Below are 18006 nucleotides of genomic sequence, written 5' to 3'. Positions count from 1 at the left end.
CACATGCACTTTGACGGGGAGTGCTGAGCACCCCCCCCACCACTGCTTGTCATCCCCGTGGACCCGCCCTTTTACCAAAAAACAATAATAAACACAGTTTTGGTATGCAGCTGCCACAGCTGGCGGGGACGACGTTCCTCCGCCCTAAAGGAGGAGCAGCCCCTGCTTAACTCTACAAATTAACCTCAACCCCTGTATTTCCACCATTATTTTCCTTCTTCTTTAACTGTCTGCCTCTACCCTCTATTTTTGTGGCCTTAACTGTATCTATCCTTTTCTCACTTTCCAAGCCCATCCCTCCCACCCCTTTCCTCTTCTCCCTTGTTGTCTTTGTCCTCAGTCTACCCCCTCGTCTCTCCCTATGACTTAGCAAAGCGGGAGCTTACTCTCTGAGAGGAGAAATTTATAGAGGGGGTACTAGTGTGAGTGTAGGCGACGCATGCCTTTGAATGATGCAAAGGGGGATTTATTTGTGATTATGAAAATCTGATAGTTCTAGCCAAAGGTTCAAACCCAGTGTGTATGTAATTGTATTGTGTTCAGTACATCTTTGCTAAACACCTACTAAGTGATCACTGCAAGATCTTTCTTTGCGTGGTAGGAGAGACCTGCTATTTCAACACTAAAAACCTACGTAGAGCCAAACACCAAACCTACTGGCCATTTGGCCATATCAGTTTCTTGCTACTGTCCAGGTTAGACTAGTGCATTCTGGCATTTCTAGATGGGCTTTAAGCCTGGGGACTGTTTTTAGAGCTAGGTGGGCTGCCATGATCCAGCCAACCCCTTGTCTGCACAACTGGGTGACCTGGACCAGGAGGCCTGCTTGGCCGACTGGCTAAGTTAAGAACAGAGTCACTGAAGGGAGGAAGGAAGCATAGGCTGCTGTCCCTCTCCGGTACCCTACTATCCAGCTAGAATTCAGACACAGCTGCTACTGTACCTGTTGCAAGACATGTTCCTGCAAGGAGTAGAATAGGGAGCACAGAGGAGAGAGGGGCCTGGATATTGAGGCCAGTAGCATCCTGGACATGGTGCTTGCACTGAAATGGGGCTTTACATATCAGGACAATCTGGTTTCTGGCATAACAGTGATACTGAACATTCACGTGCCTGATGGGTTTTTGCACGACTGTGCCCCTTTCCAAACTGGACTGATGTGCATGCTAGCTTTTTTACACAATAGACATGTGGATTCTTGCATACCAGTATTGCTTTGCTTTCCAGGGCAACATATACTCACTCTCCCATCACCGTTGTGCTCTACATATAGGATAATATGGGTTCGGCATGACAATGGGACGTACATGATGTTCTCCTTAGGAGAAATGTTGCTCCTGAGTACCCAAAGAGATCTTGAAGAATTGCAGTATTTCATAATTACTCCTCAAACCTGCCTGTACATCTGGTGGCCAATATATTTGAAATATTACACTATGATGTGCACTGTTTTGGTCCATTTTGTCTAATATTTTAATTGCGAGGAGCATCTGCTCCCAAGGCACTGAAGATGGACTGTGATGCTTGCGGCGCTCACTCGCCTGAGGCGATGTGGGGCTGGTGTTACCTAGTGTCCATGGCTAGTTTTGGTTTCCAGTCCTACCCACAGCTTGAATGTTGGGGATGAGAGCTACGTCATCCCCTGCAGCTTCCTTCTGCCTGTACATTCCAGTATCATACGTTTTTATTTGATGTGCTTAGAGATGGTAAATCTGCAGCACGTTGCGCTATATAAAAATAGGCATTTTTATTTGAATGTGCCTCATTCTGAATGAAGTGTTCAGAACTGACTCTGCTACGGCTGTTTGTTGGCCAATAGCAGGTGGTTGACCCTGACGTCTAGTGTTGAAACCAGTGGTGGAAATACCCTTCTTTCTCTGTGTAGGTCTCATACTGCAGCAAGGACCAATAGTACCTCGTTTATTCATTTATTTACAGTGAGAATCTCAGTCTCCTTGGATCCTTAGAGTTGAACTGTGTGATTCCCTTTCAAAGAGTGTCACTATCTCTATGGCCATCCTAAGCCTTGTGAAAGATAGGCGGCTTTACAGAGAGCTGCTAGTCTTAAAGAAGGGTTGTACTTGGAAAGAAAATGGCGGCTGTCTGGCCTGACACCAGACACTGGTCAATGTCAGATTCCTGCTACAAAGTAAAGCCACCATAAAAACAGAAAAAGCATCTTTGCTTTTACACAGGCTGACAATCACCCCTTACTCGCACAGAACACCCACGGTTCCCCTATATCTTCAACTTGTGTACTTATACAATGAGCATGCCTTAGCGGCAGAATGGACCTTAATTACACATCTCAGAACTCTTTGTTGTAGAAGCATTAAACATTGCCCCTAAGATAAAGGACTCATAATATCTCAAAGCACTGTACTTTTTTCCCCAGCTCTATAGTCATGGCCTACTTCAGAGGGGTGCGATTGGTGCAGCCCACTGGGCACTGACCTGGAATGGTGGCACTCACCTCAAGGGGAGTGCTGTGTGGAGCAATACTTTTCCATTTTTAAACACCTGCTGCAGAGTTCCTTGTGCATCCAGCTTTCAGGCACCAATAAAAATCTCAGGATAACTCTTGTGATTAATGTTCCTGCTAGAGAGAGAGATCAGCGTTTTGTCTAGTGACAGTTTTGACTTGCCATAAAGTAGCACAGAGAGTTAATATACCTGCTGCAAAGAACAGATCTGTATTCTATATGGATAGCTGACTGGATTAGTAAAGCCAGCCTTAACTCGCATTTTAAAACAAATGAAATATATGTGAGAGAGGGGCTATGGAGAGATGAGGGGGACTTTTGCCGGGTGGTAGTGAGGGAATCCAGGGATGAGCTCATGGTGGGGGGCAGGGAACTGGGAGTTGGGGGACGCAAAATGATTGTCACACCAGGCGCCACCAGCGCTAAAGCCGGCCCTGTCTATAGTCTTGTACAAAAATGTTTAGTCTGGCCAGTGGGGGTGATTTTGTAATGGTAGTGGAGAGGTGAAGTTGTTGCAGAAAATCTTATCAGAAAACTATCTCTACAACCTTCTAAAACAGGCACTTTCACCATTCACTTTCGACGCAGCAGCTAATTGGCATTGAGTACCTCACACACTTTATCCACACTTCGCAGGGATTCCACCATCCAGCAGACTTTAGCTGATCATACCAGTTCATACCAGCACATTTCATCAAAGTCTGCTACTCCAACCCTCTGCATCTCTGGAGTAATCTTGCATTTAACTGTTATAAGGAACCAGATACGCTGCCAGCTACCACAGGCTCTCGGTACAGCAGTTACTCACATAATACAGTGATTTGTATATTTAATGTCCATTCACCTCTACACCTTGGAACCAAATATTTATTGAAGAGTTATGTTGGCCTTTTCAGGCTTGGTCATTCATCAGATATTGACCGCGAGCAAGATAGGGAAAAACACACCAAAACAGAAATACATAGAGGAAGAGATAGACGTAAAAGCTGTCACAAGGGGGGAAGGCAGGGCATGGCAAGAGTGAGATGAAGGGGTAGCAATGTCTGGTACAGGGACATCTTAAGGATTTTGGGGATCCCTGTTCAGAACGGCTTTGAATTTATGATCCAATTATAGCTCTTTCATGCCCTCTTTGTCCAGGTCATTGACAGTGCACAGCCACATTCGTCCACATTTTAAATGTGTTTACACCTAGTATTCAGGGATAGTGACGTGTGTTTTCAATACTGTAACAGCAGCAGCTCACGAATATTACTGTATATAATCTCTGAACACCCTCCCATTTCTCATATATGAGGTCCTATTTTTAAGAGAAACTTTTTTATGGGTGTTGTATTAAACATAAACACAACATTTCTCTGCAAAATGTCTGTAATAGAATATCACTATTCACACACATTGAAAATAAATTAAAGGGAAACACTATTTAAAATAATCTGTTTAAGAACTGTTCAAGCTCATCACTGCTAAACACCATATAACAGAGCAGGCTGTATCAGGGGGCTCCTTAAAAGGCGGGGGCCCTGGGCCAGAGCCCAATATGCCCATGCCTTAAAACGGCTTCGATCTGGTAGTGGATTAAAGAGCCCTGAGGTGAATTCAAAACTACACAGCTTTGGTATTGACACACTGATTTTTAATAGCACCGCCAGAGCAGAGCTGTAGGCAGCGTGAAAAGCCTTCACTCCATTTGGCCTTAAGTGGACCCTAGCATTCAAGCCCTTTGGCAGAGAGTCGATTTGAAGGCCCTCGGTAAGGTACCAAATCCATGTGGCGCTCACACCAATTGTACACTAAAAAGGCAACCAGTTGTTTCACTCAGGCATCCTTTGCCCCCATGATGCGGCCATCTGGGCTAAGATACGAGTCGCCCAAAAGCCTACACTTTGCTGGAACTAGTAAAATATTCGGACACCCTGCCTGCTCGACTCCAACGCATGCTTGATTTTGTGTTCTGGGCATAAATAAAGTCTATGTCCCTTTGCATAGGTATTTCCTAGACCTTTTCTGTTTGAGTGTGCTGGCATCAAACCTGCTTTTTTGTAATGTCCTTCCCATCAAGGTGCTCTTAAATACACTTTGATGAGTACATGCATGACAGGCTTTGCATTTGTTTCCAACAGATCATCTGGGTTTTCACCTGTATCGCAGCCATCATTCTGGGGCTCGACCTTGGGCTTTTGGCCGGGCTGGTATTCGGACTGCTGACCATCGTGTTGAGAGTGCAGTTGTAAGTAGAATACCATCATTAGACCTTCCATAGTTCCTCTCTTAGTAGAAAATGCATGCACTCATATGCCCTCTGTCGATCCCTCTAAAACATGTAGTTATCGCATAAGTGATGGAGAGGTGCAACACCCATTAAAAAGTGAATCATAGAAAAGCCTTCACACCATGTCACTAAAACGGTGTCTTAATACTATTCAAGCACACTACCAACTGCACACAACCAAACACAATCAAACAGTGGTCCTGTAGTGCGATTGTCTTCCCAGATCTTCTTGAAAGGGTACACAGGTAAAGAATACGCTGCAGTGTTATAACAGTGTTCTTTAGTGCTACGCAAATGCAAATAACATAACATACCAAGTAAAGTATCAAAGTGCTGTATAGCCATGTGATGCATATGGCTAGCGATGTTCTTCAATCTGACCACAGCAGCTGTTCCGGAAATGGAAAGGTTTCTTATTGTTTTTAAACAATGCTCCCCAAGAGCCCTGGCCTAGCATCCTAGTCAATTCAAATGAACTGCTCTTGACCAGTCTCTTTAGGAGTGTGATTGCACATTCCCGAGGAAACCTTTGGCCATACTCTTTCTCAAGAACTGATCTGTACACTCTTTGGCCAAATTATTTTTCTGCAGGCATTCATTCATGGAAAAGCTTGGAGCACGTTGGTAAGCAACAACTGAAGAACTACTTGGAACCCCATCAGTTTCATGACCCCATGCATCTGTCTTTAGGCAGAAAAGGACTGCCACAGTAGCATCTTCAGATAAGCTTGCGCTGAGTGACTAGGGTTGGTCCACTCTACACGTAATTGCGTCAGTCTAGCCCACGATTGCTGAATATTGATCCACAATAGTGGATCCATGGCATATTTTGAGGATATCCACTTGAAATATATTGGGATTCTTTTAGTATAAATGGGAACCATTCACCTTGTCAGCGCTTATCCAGAAACTGTCCTGTCTAATGCACTCCATTGGACAGCTTGTGAAAAGGCTCTGATATATCGAATGGTTTGTTCCACCAGTTAATTTGCTTTTGAGGTCTTTCAAATTGAGTCTCTAGTGGTAGCTTCTCAGCTCTGCCGTTCTTCTAAACCCTGGCGTCTCTCATCCCTTTAATCATCTATATGCAGCCATAACGTGATTTGATGAGAGAATCAGTCTTAGGTTTTCATAGTTACAGTTCCATATATATTTATAAAAATATCATGCTGTTGGGTTTACATTTTTTATTCCAATGAAGCAAAATTTTGTGGACAATTTTTATGACTCAATTTAATGTTAACAGATATTCTGACAGTAATATTGCAGCACCACAATATATGACTATAACAAGATGTACAACAAATTTCTCGTGTCCAAACACAAATAATGGTGCCCTGTGCTTTCTGGATGTCAATTTAACAACTTTACCACATTTTTATTGTTACGACCTGTTGGAAGATCAACAGAATATGCCATAGAACAGACCACAGCTTCTGCAGATCTCAGCTGCTTGGTTGATATCTAGCCATAACAAGAGCCACCACAAAGAACTAGTACCCAAACACAGATAGCTGTGCCCTGTGCTTGCTACCTGTAGGTTTGTCACTCATAAAACAACCCATTAAGGAGTATATGTAGAGGTACCCTCTTACTAGAGGGAGTGAATTACACCCAACATTTCATCACAAACCCTGTGTTGTCCTGCTCAAGAGGCCTAGGCATCCCACGATTTAGTTGGTCCTCCTTGGAAGCATATTGAAAGCATGTGAGTTCCTTTTTCTCTTGTTTCCCACCACTGTGGTGTAGAATAACTGCAAGTGTGCTATCAACTGATACAATTTAGAAAAGATGGAGCATTTTATTTAGACATGAGCAAATTTGATCTACTCAATAACATAGTTAAAATTTTGCGGGCACAATTGACACAATGCAAAATTCATGAAGTTTATATGAATTTTGCTTCATTCCATTTTGCATAATTTTTTTTCTGCAAGACGCTTGTTTGAGCTACAAGTGTCTTGCAGAGACGCATTTCGTGCTTAAACCAGTCTTCTGCTGGTGTTCTGCTTGACTATTTTACACAATTGGACAAAAAAGGAGTCTATCCTGTGAACCCCACTATACCTGGGTAAAGTCAAACAGAAAATTAACAAGTGGCAAAATAGTAGGGAAAAATACAATTCTCAATATCAAAAAATTAAACTGTAAATCAGTCATTGAAACTGCAATTTAATTACATGTTCTCAATTCATTCTATTTTGCTCAGACATAAGAATAGCCTACACACGTTATGAAACATATTATACACATAAATCAAAATACAAACAAATGAAAACATTTGTAAAACACGTAGTCCTTCAATCATCTCCTCATTTTGAAACAGTGTGGTTATCACCAATGCTTTCAATATAAATCCACATCAAAGAGATGGCTGCGTCATGTACGCATCTCTATATCACCCTTATTTTCATACAAGTTTGAAGAAAGATGTGTGACTTAAGAAATCCTTATAAGCAGTATTTAAATTTCCTCGCAATCTCTCTTCAAATACAAAAGGTTGACGCGTTTCGGCCCATTTTAATTACGGGTCTCATCAAGACTAGCGGAAAGAGAAGTACCTGTTTCTATTAGATTGAGTCAGTCACAAACTTGACCCTGATGAACTTCTTCATATGAGCAACGCGTCACGTCACTGCTCCTCACAGATGCAATAACATGAATCGCGTCTTATTCAGGGAAACCTCCGATCCTTCAAAAATGTATTGGAGGCTACCACGGGTGGCCTCCGTTCATATCGGATCCCGCTCTCCTTTCCGTAAAGATCCTTTTGTGGTGGCCATCTTCGAGAAGGATTAAATATCCTTTCTCTAGACATATTTTGTGCTTAAACCAGTCTTCTGCTGGTGTGCTGCTTGACTATTTTACACAAGGCATGCCCTCACATAACAAAGTGTTGCAAGAAATCAGAAAACTGAAATTTTTCATGAATAAATTATGCCATTTCTCACCCCTAATTAAGAGAGTTTTTTTAATTCAGTCTGAGCCTCACTGGAGCACTCCTTAACAATACTTTCTTCGAAGTCTCCACCACTACGCTATTGGTGCCCAGAGATATATCTGTAATTCGCTGACCTTATACAAAACACTCTGCTACTCTCTGGGATAGGTTTGTGTTCTAGTAATACTCCCAATAAAATAATACATAAAATTCCCTCCACAGATATGGGGAAATTCATTTTTGTTCATGGCAGGTTTAAGTGCTGCTTTGTAGAAAGGAGCTCAGATAGCGATGTCAAAAATACATTTTCAGCAGGATTTACTTCTATCCTAGCTAGTTAGGTGCCATCAGCCTACCTAAATGTACTCCAGCACATTTATTGTGGTAAGCACTACTTTGCTTCAGTGACCTGGGAATGACATAACCATCATGTTTGAGAGAGCTCTGATGCAGGACTGATTACATTATCTTTTTATCGTTCGCTAGCCCCAGCAGTGGAGCGCTTGGAAATGTGCCTGGCACCGACATCTACAAGTCAGTTAAGGACTACAAAAATGTACGTATTGAAGTTTTTTCTTTCTTCCATGTGAGTAACCAGTTATTTCAAGCAATAAATGTCAGCTTCACTTCTCAAAACTTTGATTTGCAGGTGGTTGAGCCAGAAGGGGTGAAGATTATTCGATTTTCAAGTCCTCTTTTCTACGGCAATATCGACAGCCTTAGAAAGACCATTGTTTCCGTTGTAAGTAATTTGCTTCTTGTGTTTTTGTGTGTGGGTGTTTCTGTGCGACGCCGCCCTCACGCCCTCCCCTCTTCTTCCTCTAGGTGGGGTTTAGTGCCATCAGAGTGTACAACAAGCGGGCCAAGGCTCTGAGCCTGATCCAAAACCTCATCAAGAAAGGAAAGCTAAGAGCAACAAAGGTAACTGCAGAACTGTTTTTCCTTTTCTTGAGTCAATGCACTTTTATTTTGCAAGTTAACATCACCAGATATCATTGTGAACCTGGGGCATATAGCTTTCGCTGATGCAGCAGGTGCAGTGGCACCGGGACACACTGAACCCTGATTATTGCTGCATTTTAGAATTCAAATAGCACTTGCACTATCGCTCAAGACCCTCTGACTACGCTACTGTTGTGAATAACAGCATAAAAATAAGCCCTTGACCACCTTCATTTAACTTAAGTTTTCATTTTGAGATTGTTATTGTAAAAACTGAAGAGCGGAGCCACATTGAACTGTCAGTGAAATAGAAAAATTTAAATGACCACAACAAGCAGTGATTAATTTGTAAAGAAGTAAGTGTGAGGGCCCTTCTCAGGAGGCCACTGCAACTTTCACCAATGACAGTATCAACAAATCTACTAACCATCACACTCCTACTAGTGTGACAATTCAGACTATTCCAGGCCAACCAAAGTTATAAGAATTGTGTGGGCATTAGGTATTATAAATTTTTAATAAGTATTGCTTTATTAAAAACTGCTGTGGTGCTCATCTCAAAATTAGATGATAGCGCCACCACATGGTGGATTGTCATTAGTACTGGTGTTGAGAATTAAGTGCTGGTGCCAAGCACCAGAAAACACCGGCTCAAATTAAGTATGATTACAAGTTCTGATGTTGAAAAACTGTGGAGATTAGAAATGCTTCTCATATATTAGATTAGACTGATCAGCAGTGATAAGTAGTTATTAGTAACACTTGTTTATAAAGAGATCTTACGACTGAAGAAACAAATTCCTGTAAAGGATAAAAATCTTACATATGTTTGGTTCCTTGACCACATTTCTGACATATCACCCTCACTTTTATTTTTACTCACCATCATCCTGGGAACCAGGAGGACATGCTTGCAATCCAGAAATGAGCATTTGGAAAGCCATTAGGTCTGTTATTAGCAGATAGCCTTTTAGCTTTATCAATGTTTGATTTGGCATGTTTTTGGCAAAACCTTTTTGTTGGGGAAACTACCAGACTCTTGTCATTCTAAAAAAGAAACATTGGCTAAATCAAAAATATTTTTTTGGTCTCAAAAGCATTCAGTGCAATAGTAGTCTCATGCACTGAAGGGACCTATTTTGTGTGTGTATGAGCTCCTTGTGGAATGGAAAAATGCCGTCACTCACAGTGAAGCTAACCAATTGCGGAAGTGTGCTAAAGAATTGTCCTGTACTGTGTACTGTAGTGGGTAGAAGAACATGTGAATGACACAGTAACAGGCCACCAGAAGTAGAGGGTTGGCTGAAAGCCCCTTAAAAAAGTATGTTGTACATATAAATTTAGTAAAATCAAAAGGTCTCAGCTAACGTCTGACCTAATAAAAATAACATACTTTCCTATTCTAAGTCAGTCACTAAAATGACATACTTTCCTATTCTAAGTCACTCACTAAAATGGCCATTTAGGGTAGTAAGAATAAATATATATATATATATATATATATATATATATATATATATATATATATATATATTTCCGCTGATATATATCCTTTGGGATCCAGATTTTTGCCCTGGCTGGCTGTCGTTTTCTTGTGATCCTTCATCTTCCAGTATATATATATAACATTTTCCAGAAAAAGTGCCCCAGTGATTCTTGTTGCACATGGAAAGTTTTGGGGTGATCTGTTAATAGGGGGCCGAGAAAAAGGGAGTGTTAAAAAAGTTGCGTTTCCCATGCTAATTTCCATAGGACCTTTAGACAAGACTACTGCCCGAACTGCTGGATGAAATTACATAAAATTTGGCAGAAAGATAGCTTTTGGTAGCAGATTGTGCTTTTGGTGATTTGGTGTAAATCTGTTCAGTAGTTTATGAAAAATTAAGGACAATCCAAATTAGCATATCTTAGGCCACAAATATATTGGGAAAATTTGTGAATTTTCACAAATGCACACTCAAATAGAAGTGCTGTAATTGGCTGGCCACAACCTGACTAGAAAGTCGTGGCCACCATTTTATTTTATGGGAGAGGTTCCTAGGGGTTGAAAATAGAAATGAAAAGTGGTATAAGTGGTCAGGGTGGAGGTACCATGACCCTAGGAGTGTGATATAGGGGTGTGATATAGGGATGGTTTAGGGTCAAATTATGGGTTTAAAATTATTTTTCTTCACCATGTTAGGATCTGAATGTACTCGTACAAAACCACATAGAAATTCAGCAGCTATAGTTAGAGTTATTTCAAGTAACTGTAACTCATGTCCTAAGGTAACCATAACTTGTGCCTTTGCCGTACACAACTAATTACTCCACATAGTATATCATTCATGACATCTTCTATGGCATCTTTGATATTATCACTGCAACATTTGCCATCAAAATATTGATAAGAAAACTGTGCATGACAAGGGCACGAGTTATAGTTACCTTAGGGCATGAGTTATAGTTACGTCAAATAACTCTAATTATAACTGCTGAATTTCTATGGCTTTGTATGAGTAAATTCAGAATCTAACTATAATGTCCATGTAAACTTTGTTTTTTCAGTGTATGTCTATATATATATATATATATATATATATATATATATATATATACACACTTATATATATATATATTATCTACTGGCGATATCTATATATATATAGAGAGAGAGAGAGAGTGGGGAGAGATAGAGTCAGAGAGATGTACATGTTGGTACAATTTAGGTATGCCTGGTGTCTTATCTAGGTGATTGGTTCACACCTGTTCGGTATAAGTCAATAAGGACGCTCAATGAAGGACCACACGCCAATAATGAACACAACTTAACTTTAATAGAATTTCAGGGAACTGTATGAATTTAGCACTTCAACAATGGCAGAATAAAAATAGCAATAAAGAGCATCTATATATATATATATATATATATATATATATATATATATATATGTATATAAACAATGAAAATAACTTCCACAGAAGGACGCACACTCGGGAAATCCCAGAAATTAATTAGAGTCTTTAATTCACACACTACGCGTTTCGGCTGTAAAAATAGCAATAAAGAGCATCTATATATATATATATATATATTTGTAAACTACAAAGAGCGTCTATGTATACATATGAGCAAAGAGTTCATTGACAGATATAAGCTTGGAATAACGGTATACCAAAATGTGTTACACTACGATGTTCAGGAAGTAAAATATAAACAAGTTGAATACTTCAGATAAGCTTTGATTTGCTGCACACCAAAATGCATGTTTCAATTACTGCAGCAGGCTCATACTACGATGTTCAGAAAGCAAAATATAAATGAGCTGAATTCTTCAGATTAGCTTTGCTTAACTGCATTTCAAAATGTATGTTTCAATTACTGCAGCAGGCTCACACTACGATGTTCAGAAAGCAAAATATAAACGAGCTGAATACTTCAGATTATAAACACAGTGCAAGCATAATAATCAATCATAATAATAGAGCAGAGAAACAAAGGCCTTTCATCCCTGGGTGGAACTTAACTTAGTCCACGAAATGCTGGGAAGCCCTGTACCGCCCGCTTGGACCTCTCTCCCCATCGAGCATCACGGTCTCAGAACAGCACAACAGGGAGGCAGCGCTGGGTCTGAAGATGACAGTTTTCACAACTCCATCTGCGAGCTTCAATTCTGTCAACCGCCTTTCAGTGCTTAAATAACCTGAAGCTTGGATTCTATACCCTTCCAGCATTTTCTAGCTATGTTATCAGCACATGTCTCTTGGCTGCTCTGCCATTCCCTGGCCATTGTTTTCATTCCATCTTTTACTGTGGTCTTGTTCTCAAGGTTGAGACTGAATCTCCTTCGCAACCTGTTTCTTACACATGCAGCTGCGAATAAGTTTATCTACAGAATGTCATTAAAAAAAAACAAGCTTGAAAGCGAACATCGTGAACTTTTCCACGTTGCTCTGGCTTCAGCAGGCATCACGCTCATCTACACTGTTCAAGCTAATTAACCCTTCGCGTCACAATGTCTTCCGCACCTTTCCCTATACTGATCACTCCACCCCTTAGATGAGCGCGATGCATGCGAAACAAGAATCATTTATTTTGACGCTTCGCTAGCTAGGTTGCTACGAATACTTGTTAGCATTATTCTAAGTGCCTGCATCTTGGTATAAAGCTGGTTTGTGCGTACATATAGTCTACATAGTATAATCATTAGCGTGACACAGACAATCAATAACCAAATTAGCGGATGTAACACTATATTTAGCGTCTTCGTAGCTCCTGGTGCCCATCCTAAGAAGATGTCATACCAATGGTGCTCAGTTACTTGCTGGATGCGTGAAGCAGTGTGCATAAGCTGTTTGGCGTCTATGGTCATCTGTATGGCGGTATCTTTGGTATATTTAGCCGCCATGTCGAATTTAGCAAATGTGATTTGTGCGTAGCGCCTGATTGCCTCTAGTCGAGGCAGCTTCACAACAAGCGGGATGTTCCATTCTCACTGTGCTTGCATTTGCGTCTGTAATGTGGTTGTGGTGAACTTAGTCGGTCGGTATAGGATGTGAGTACTTATGTCAATAATGCTGGTAATATTGCACATACAAATTACCTGCTCTCCGGTGGTTTGTACAAATCTGTTAATAAGTAAGGGATGATTAGTAACGTAACATATACTCTCTGTTCCTGTCTGTGCCATTAATAGGATAAGGTAACCATTCACATTCTCCTGGTTTTGGGTGAAGGCATGGATCTAGCACCCGTCCAGTGTGGGTACATACCCACCCCTTAGACCAATCTGCACATCTAGTGGGACCTACAGTGTGATTTGTTTGATCAATCCACTTTTTGTCAGTGTGAGGTATCCACCATTCTTCACCTATCACTACAGGGAGCAATATAAAGGGGCACCATATTTCAGGAGGAACATCACTTCTAGCTATATCAAAATGAGCATAACACATTTCTCCCTCACAATGAAACTGTATGGGCTTTACCCATATTTCCTCAGGCAAATGCAATTGTTGTCTCCAATATTCACCCTGAAGCTGTCCCCATTCTGCTTTGAAGTCTACATACTGTTGATTAACAATGCTTTGCCATAGTATGCACTGAATGCCTTTGGACACTGTTTGTGTGCTTTGAAAGCTTTTTCCAAATTGTTCATAAGTGAAATTATGCCATTGCCAATCACGATACAACCCACGCAGAACCTTCCATACTTCTTGTGAGTGTGTGGGCCCCCATTGTGAAATTACTTTTATGGCCTCCCCTGTACTATATCCTGTAGAAGATAGTTTATTCCTAATGGCTTCAATATGAAAAGCATTCAGGGCCCCTACCCCAATTCCGGTGGCCCCGGCTATCAAGGATCCTAGATCTCTTCTGATGCGTAACTTCGTCAAGAGCCATAACTGTAGTGTCCATGGTGTGCATAATGGATCATACTTAGAAACATTCCCCTTGGCAATAGTTATCTGTAACACAATATGGTTAATTATGCTTGCATGCAAAGCTTGCTTACATCCTATTCTATATCGAACTATGGAAACGTTGCCTAAGTTGCTAACCATGCGTCTTTCGGCTACATAAAACATAAAGGCGGGCAATTTGGAGTATCGAACTCCTTTGGTTCCATTGTTCATTGTAACAACCACCATATGTCCTGGTAAAATATTTTGTTTGTTGGAACAATCATAGGGTCTACACGGATATGCCTGTACTGGTGTAAAAGGTACAATGGTGTCACAATATTTACATATCATGTTGAGCGTATAATTCAAAGCCTGTACTGTTGCTGGCATCCCCTGCAACTCGTTCAGTCCGTTGGCATGTCGGATTTGCTATCCAGTTACCTTCCAGGTTACAACTTTGGCAGCCATCCACTTGCCTCCAGGTACCTTCACGTTGCAAAGTGAAACATTTCCCTGGTCATCAGTTACGTTAGCGGCTTGACGTGCACAAGTGACATGAAGGTCCGTAACAACATTCTCTACTATGTTCGGTCGGACCCATACACTTCTTCCGGTTATAATCATGACCGCAAACAGGAACCACGTCATCGATGCAGATGTCATCATTTACGACCGTGGGGTAAGTCTCACTGCAGGTACAAATACAGGTACATTAGAGTTCTTCAAATGTACAATATACATACTCCCAACCCCTTGACTCAATATCTCGCCTGCCTCTGGCTTTTTCCCTGGATGATGCACCCATACTCTTCTTCCTGTGCTTCCAAATCCTCCCTCACCTCTCTGGGTGTTATCGGGGGCAGATCTTTCTTCAATGTGGGGGGTATACGCTTGTTCACAAATCAATTGAGCAAGTCTGTCATGTGCTTGATACAATACAGTAGCATCTCCTTGGTTCAGTAATACTACTTTAACCTCTCCTCTAAAATCTGGGTCTATGACTCCCCCTAGCACCAACACTCCCTTGATGGCTAGGCTGGATCGAGGGGCAATTCTACCATATGTTCCAGGTGGTACTCTTACTCCTATTCCTAGGGGAACAGTCTTCACCTGTCCTACAGGTATTTCTCCATCCTCTGGAGCAAACAGGTCCAATCCTATACTGCCAGAGGTAGCCTGTAAAGGTAATCGAGCTCGAGGGTCTGTTTTCCAGACAATCATTGTGTGGGTGATTTCTTTATCATGCCCTGTCATTCGAACGAAAGGAGTCTGCTGCCCAACTGGTCTATTGTTCAATTCGAACAAGGCTTTGTCTAAATTACTACACCATCCTTTTAGAGTCTGATGTGCTGATAACTTTTTTAGCTGTTCTTTCAACAATCCGTTATATCTCTCAATCATGCCTGCAGCTTGTGGATAATAACTAAGATGTAAAATCCACCGAATTCCCTGTTCCTGCGCCCAATCCTGCACTGTTTTCCCTGAAAAGTGTGTGCCCCTATCTGTTTGGATTTCATCAGGTACCCCATAATGTTTTATCAGGTAGTTTAGCCCTCGCAAAGTGGACTTCTGATCTGCAGACTTACAGGGCATACCCAACATAAGGCCAGAGTAGGTGTCCACCATGGTCAATACGTAGCTTTTTCCTCCTTCCTTTGGTAGCGGCCCGATATAGTCCAATTGCCACACTGTAGCAGCTGCGGTTCCTCTTCTAATATGGCAGCTAGGCTTCTTTTGCAGGGGCATTTGTCTTATCTGGTTGCATGTGGGGCACTCCTTTACTGCTTGTTGCACCTGTTCTTTAGTAACTGGAATCTGTCGTTGCTGTGCCCATGCATAAGTGCCATTCTCTCGTAGATGTCCAGATGTTGCCTGAGCCCAGTTTGCTGGAGCAGCTTCAGCCTCCTCATTGATGACCACTGTTCGTGTTTTGTCCATCTGATCTGTGGTGTTGTTGAATAGAGATGCAAGTGAGGTGTCTGATGGGCAATGGGCATCCACATGTCCCACATAGATTTGACATTTTTGCCCTTTCTGCCACATCTCTTCCCATAGCTGCTCGCCTCCCTAAATGGGGGTGACTTTGATTTTCCATCCACCCTTGCGCCAAGTCGGGGCCCAGCTTACTAGTCCTTGGTAAGTGGCCCAGCTGTCAGAGTACACAAATGTTTTTTCTCCAATGGGGGCCTGTTCGATCACTGCTGTTACCCCCTGTAGTTCTGCAAGCTGGCTTGATCCATTATCTCCTCCTCGCAGCAACAGCGTTTCTGTAGCAGGCTGGAATGCGACTGTTTGCCATTGCCTTTTTCCTTGATGGTACCGGGCGGTGCCATCTGTGAACCATGCATTTTGCTGTTCTTCTTCAGTGAGTTGTTCAAAAGTTGGGGCTGTTTTAAATGGTGAGGACTCCATCTCAGATGGCTCTGGCGAGGGGACCATTGCCTGTAAGTCCACTGCCCCCAGCATATCTTCTTGTAACTTCGACACTCCTGCTGGCCCCGGTTTTGCCCTCTGCTGCAGATACCATTTCCACTTTACGATGGTAGACTCCTGTGCCCTGCCTACTTTAGTGCCAACCCCTCCTTCTCTTATCCAGCCTAGTAAGGGGACCCGTGTTCTTAAGGTAACCGGCCGGTCACCAGTTATGCGTTCTGTTTCCACTAATGCCCAATATGCTCCTGCTAGTTCCTTTTCTAACGGGGTGTAATTGCTCATGGATGGTGTTAATCTCTTTGACCAGAATCCTTGTGGCACTCTCTTTTTTCCCTGCCTCTGCCATAAGCTCCACATCACTACATCATCCTGTACTATCATTTCCAGCTCAAACGGGTCTCCTTCTGTCATGGGACCTAACGCAAAATAATTCTGTAATGCATCTTTTGCTCACTCAAAGGCATCTTGCTGTTTAGGTCCCCATTGGAAAGGGTGCTTTTTTCGTGTGACTTGATATAATGGTCTCAGTATTAATCCTAAGTGAGGGATATGTTGTCTCCAGAATCCCATCAAACCAATAAATCGTTGTGCTTCTGCCTTAGTTGTAGGAATCTTTAGCTGCTGTACCGTATCAATCACTTTCTGCGGTATTCTTTTTACCGGTCCTGACCAAATAGCGCCCAGGAATTTCACCTCTTGTGCCGGACCTTGGACCTTTTTCGGGTTAATAGCCCATCCCCTCTGCTGTAAGTATTCAATTAACCTTTCCAGTGTTTTCTGAGACTTGCTCTTTAGTTTCCCCAGTGATCATTATGTCGTCAATGTAATGTGCAAGTCGGGTGTTTCCTGCCAAGAAGTTGGCTAAATCTCTGGCTATTAGCCCATGACACAATGTGGGACTATGCACGTACCCCTGGGGCAACTTCCTGAATGTAAATTGTCTGTCCTGCCAGCTTATTGCAAATTGGTCTTGACTGGCCTCATCAATATCAATTGAAAAGAAGGCGTTTGCTAAATCAATCACGGCATGCCATTCCCCCACATCTTTACTCAACTGTTCCACCAGTGTGATGATGTCTGGGACTGTGGCTGCCAAGGGTGGAGCCACTTTATTCAGTTGTCGACAGTCGACAGTCATTCGATGGGTATCATCTGGTTTCTTCACGGGCCATATGGGAGAGTTAAATGGGCTCACAGTCGGCCTTAACACGCCTGCATCTAGCAGCCCCTGCATGGTTTCTGAAATCTCTTTATGAGCTCCGAGTATGCGGTACTGTTTAATGCACACCGTCTCCTTTGGAGGAGGCACATGTAATGGACTCCACTTTGCATGTCCAACCAGAACTGTCCTAGATTTCTTTATATGTACGCTCCTCACACCAAAAGTAAATGTTCCCCAATGCGTATCAATAGTTTGGCCTAGTAACAAATCCATGCCAATAATGTATTCTGGTACTTCGGCTATTAATACTTCTGCCGTGAACGGGGGTCCTTTACCAATTGACAATTTGAGCTTAACAGGTTTGGCCTCTGTCTCTGCACCCCGTAAC

At 42.1% G+C, this 18006-nt stretch overlaps 1 protein-coding gene across 1 annotated transcript in view; it reads left to right on the top strand.

Moving 5' to 3' along the window:
* Positions 1-18006, top strand: part of SLC26A4 (solute carrier family 26 member 4) — a 177707-nt gene that overhangs the window by 131829 nt on the left and 27872 nt on the right. Inside the window, exons 13-16 of the mRNA XM_069229830.1 lie at positions 4607-4713; positions 8183-8252; positions 8346-8438; positions 8522-8617. Of these exons, the coding sequence (XP_069085931.1) occupies positions 4607-4713; positions 8183-8252; positions 8346-8438; positions 8522-8617 (366 nt within the window). The remainder of the gene's footprint in view (positions 1-4606; positions 4714-8182; positions 8253-8345; positions 8439-8521; positions 8618-18006) is intronic.

Source organism: Pleurodeles waltl, chromosome 4_1, assembly GCF_031143425.1.
Source record: "Pleurodeles waltl isolate 20211129_DDA chromosome 4_1, aPleWal1.hap1.20221129, whole genome shotgun sequence".
NCBI classification, from domain to species: Eukaryota; Metazoa; Chordata; class Amphibia; order Caudata; family Salamandridae; genus Pleurodeles; species Pleurodeles waltl.
This window is presented reverse-complemented; position numbering and strand designations above follow the sequence as displayed.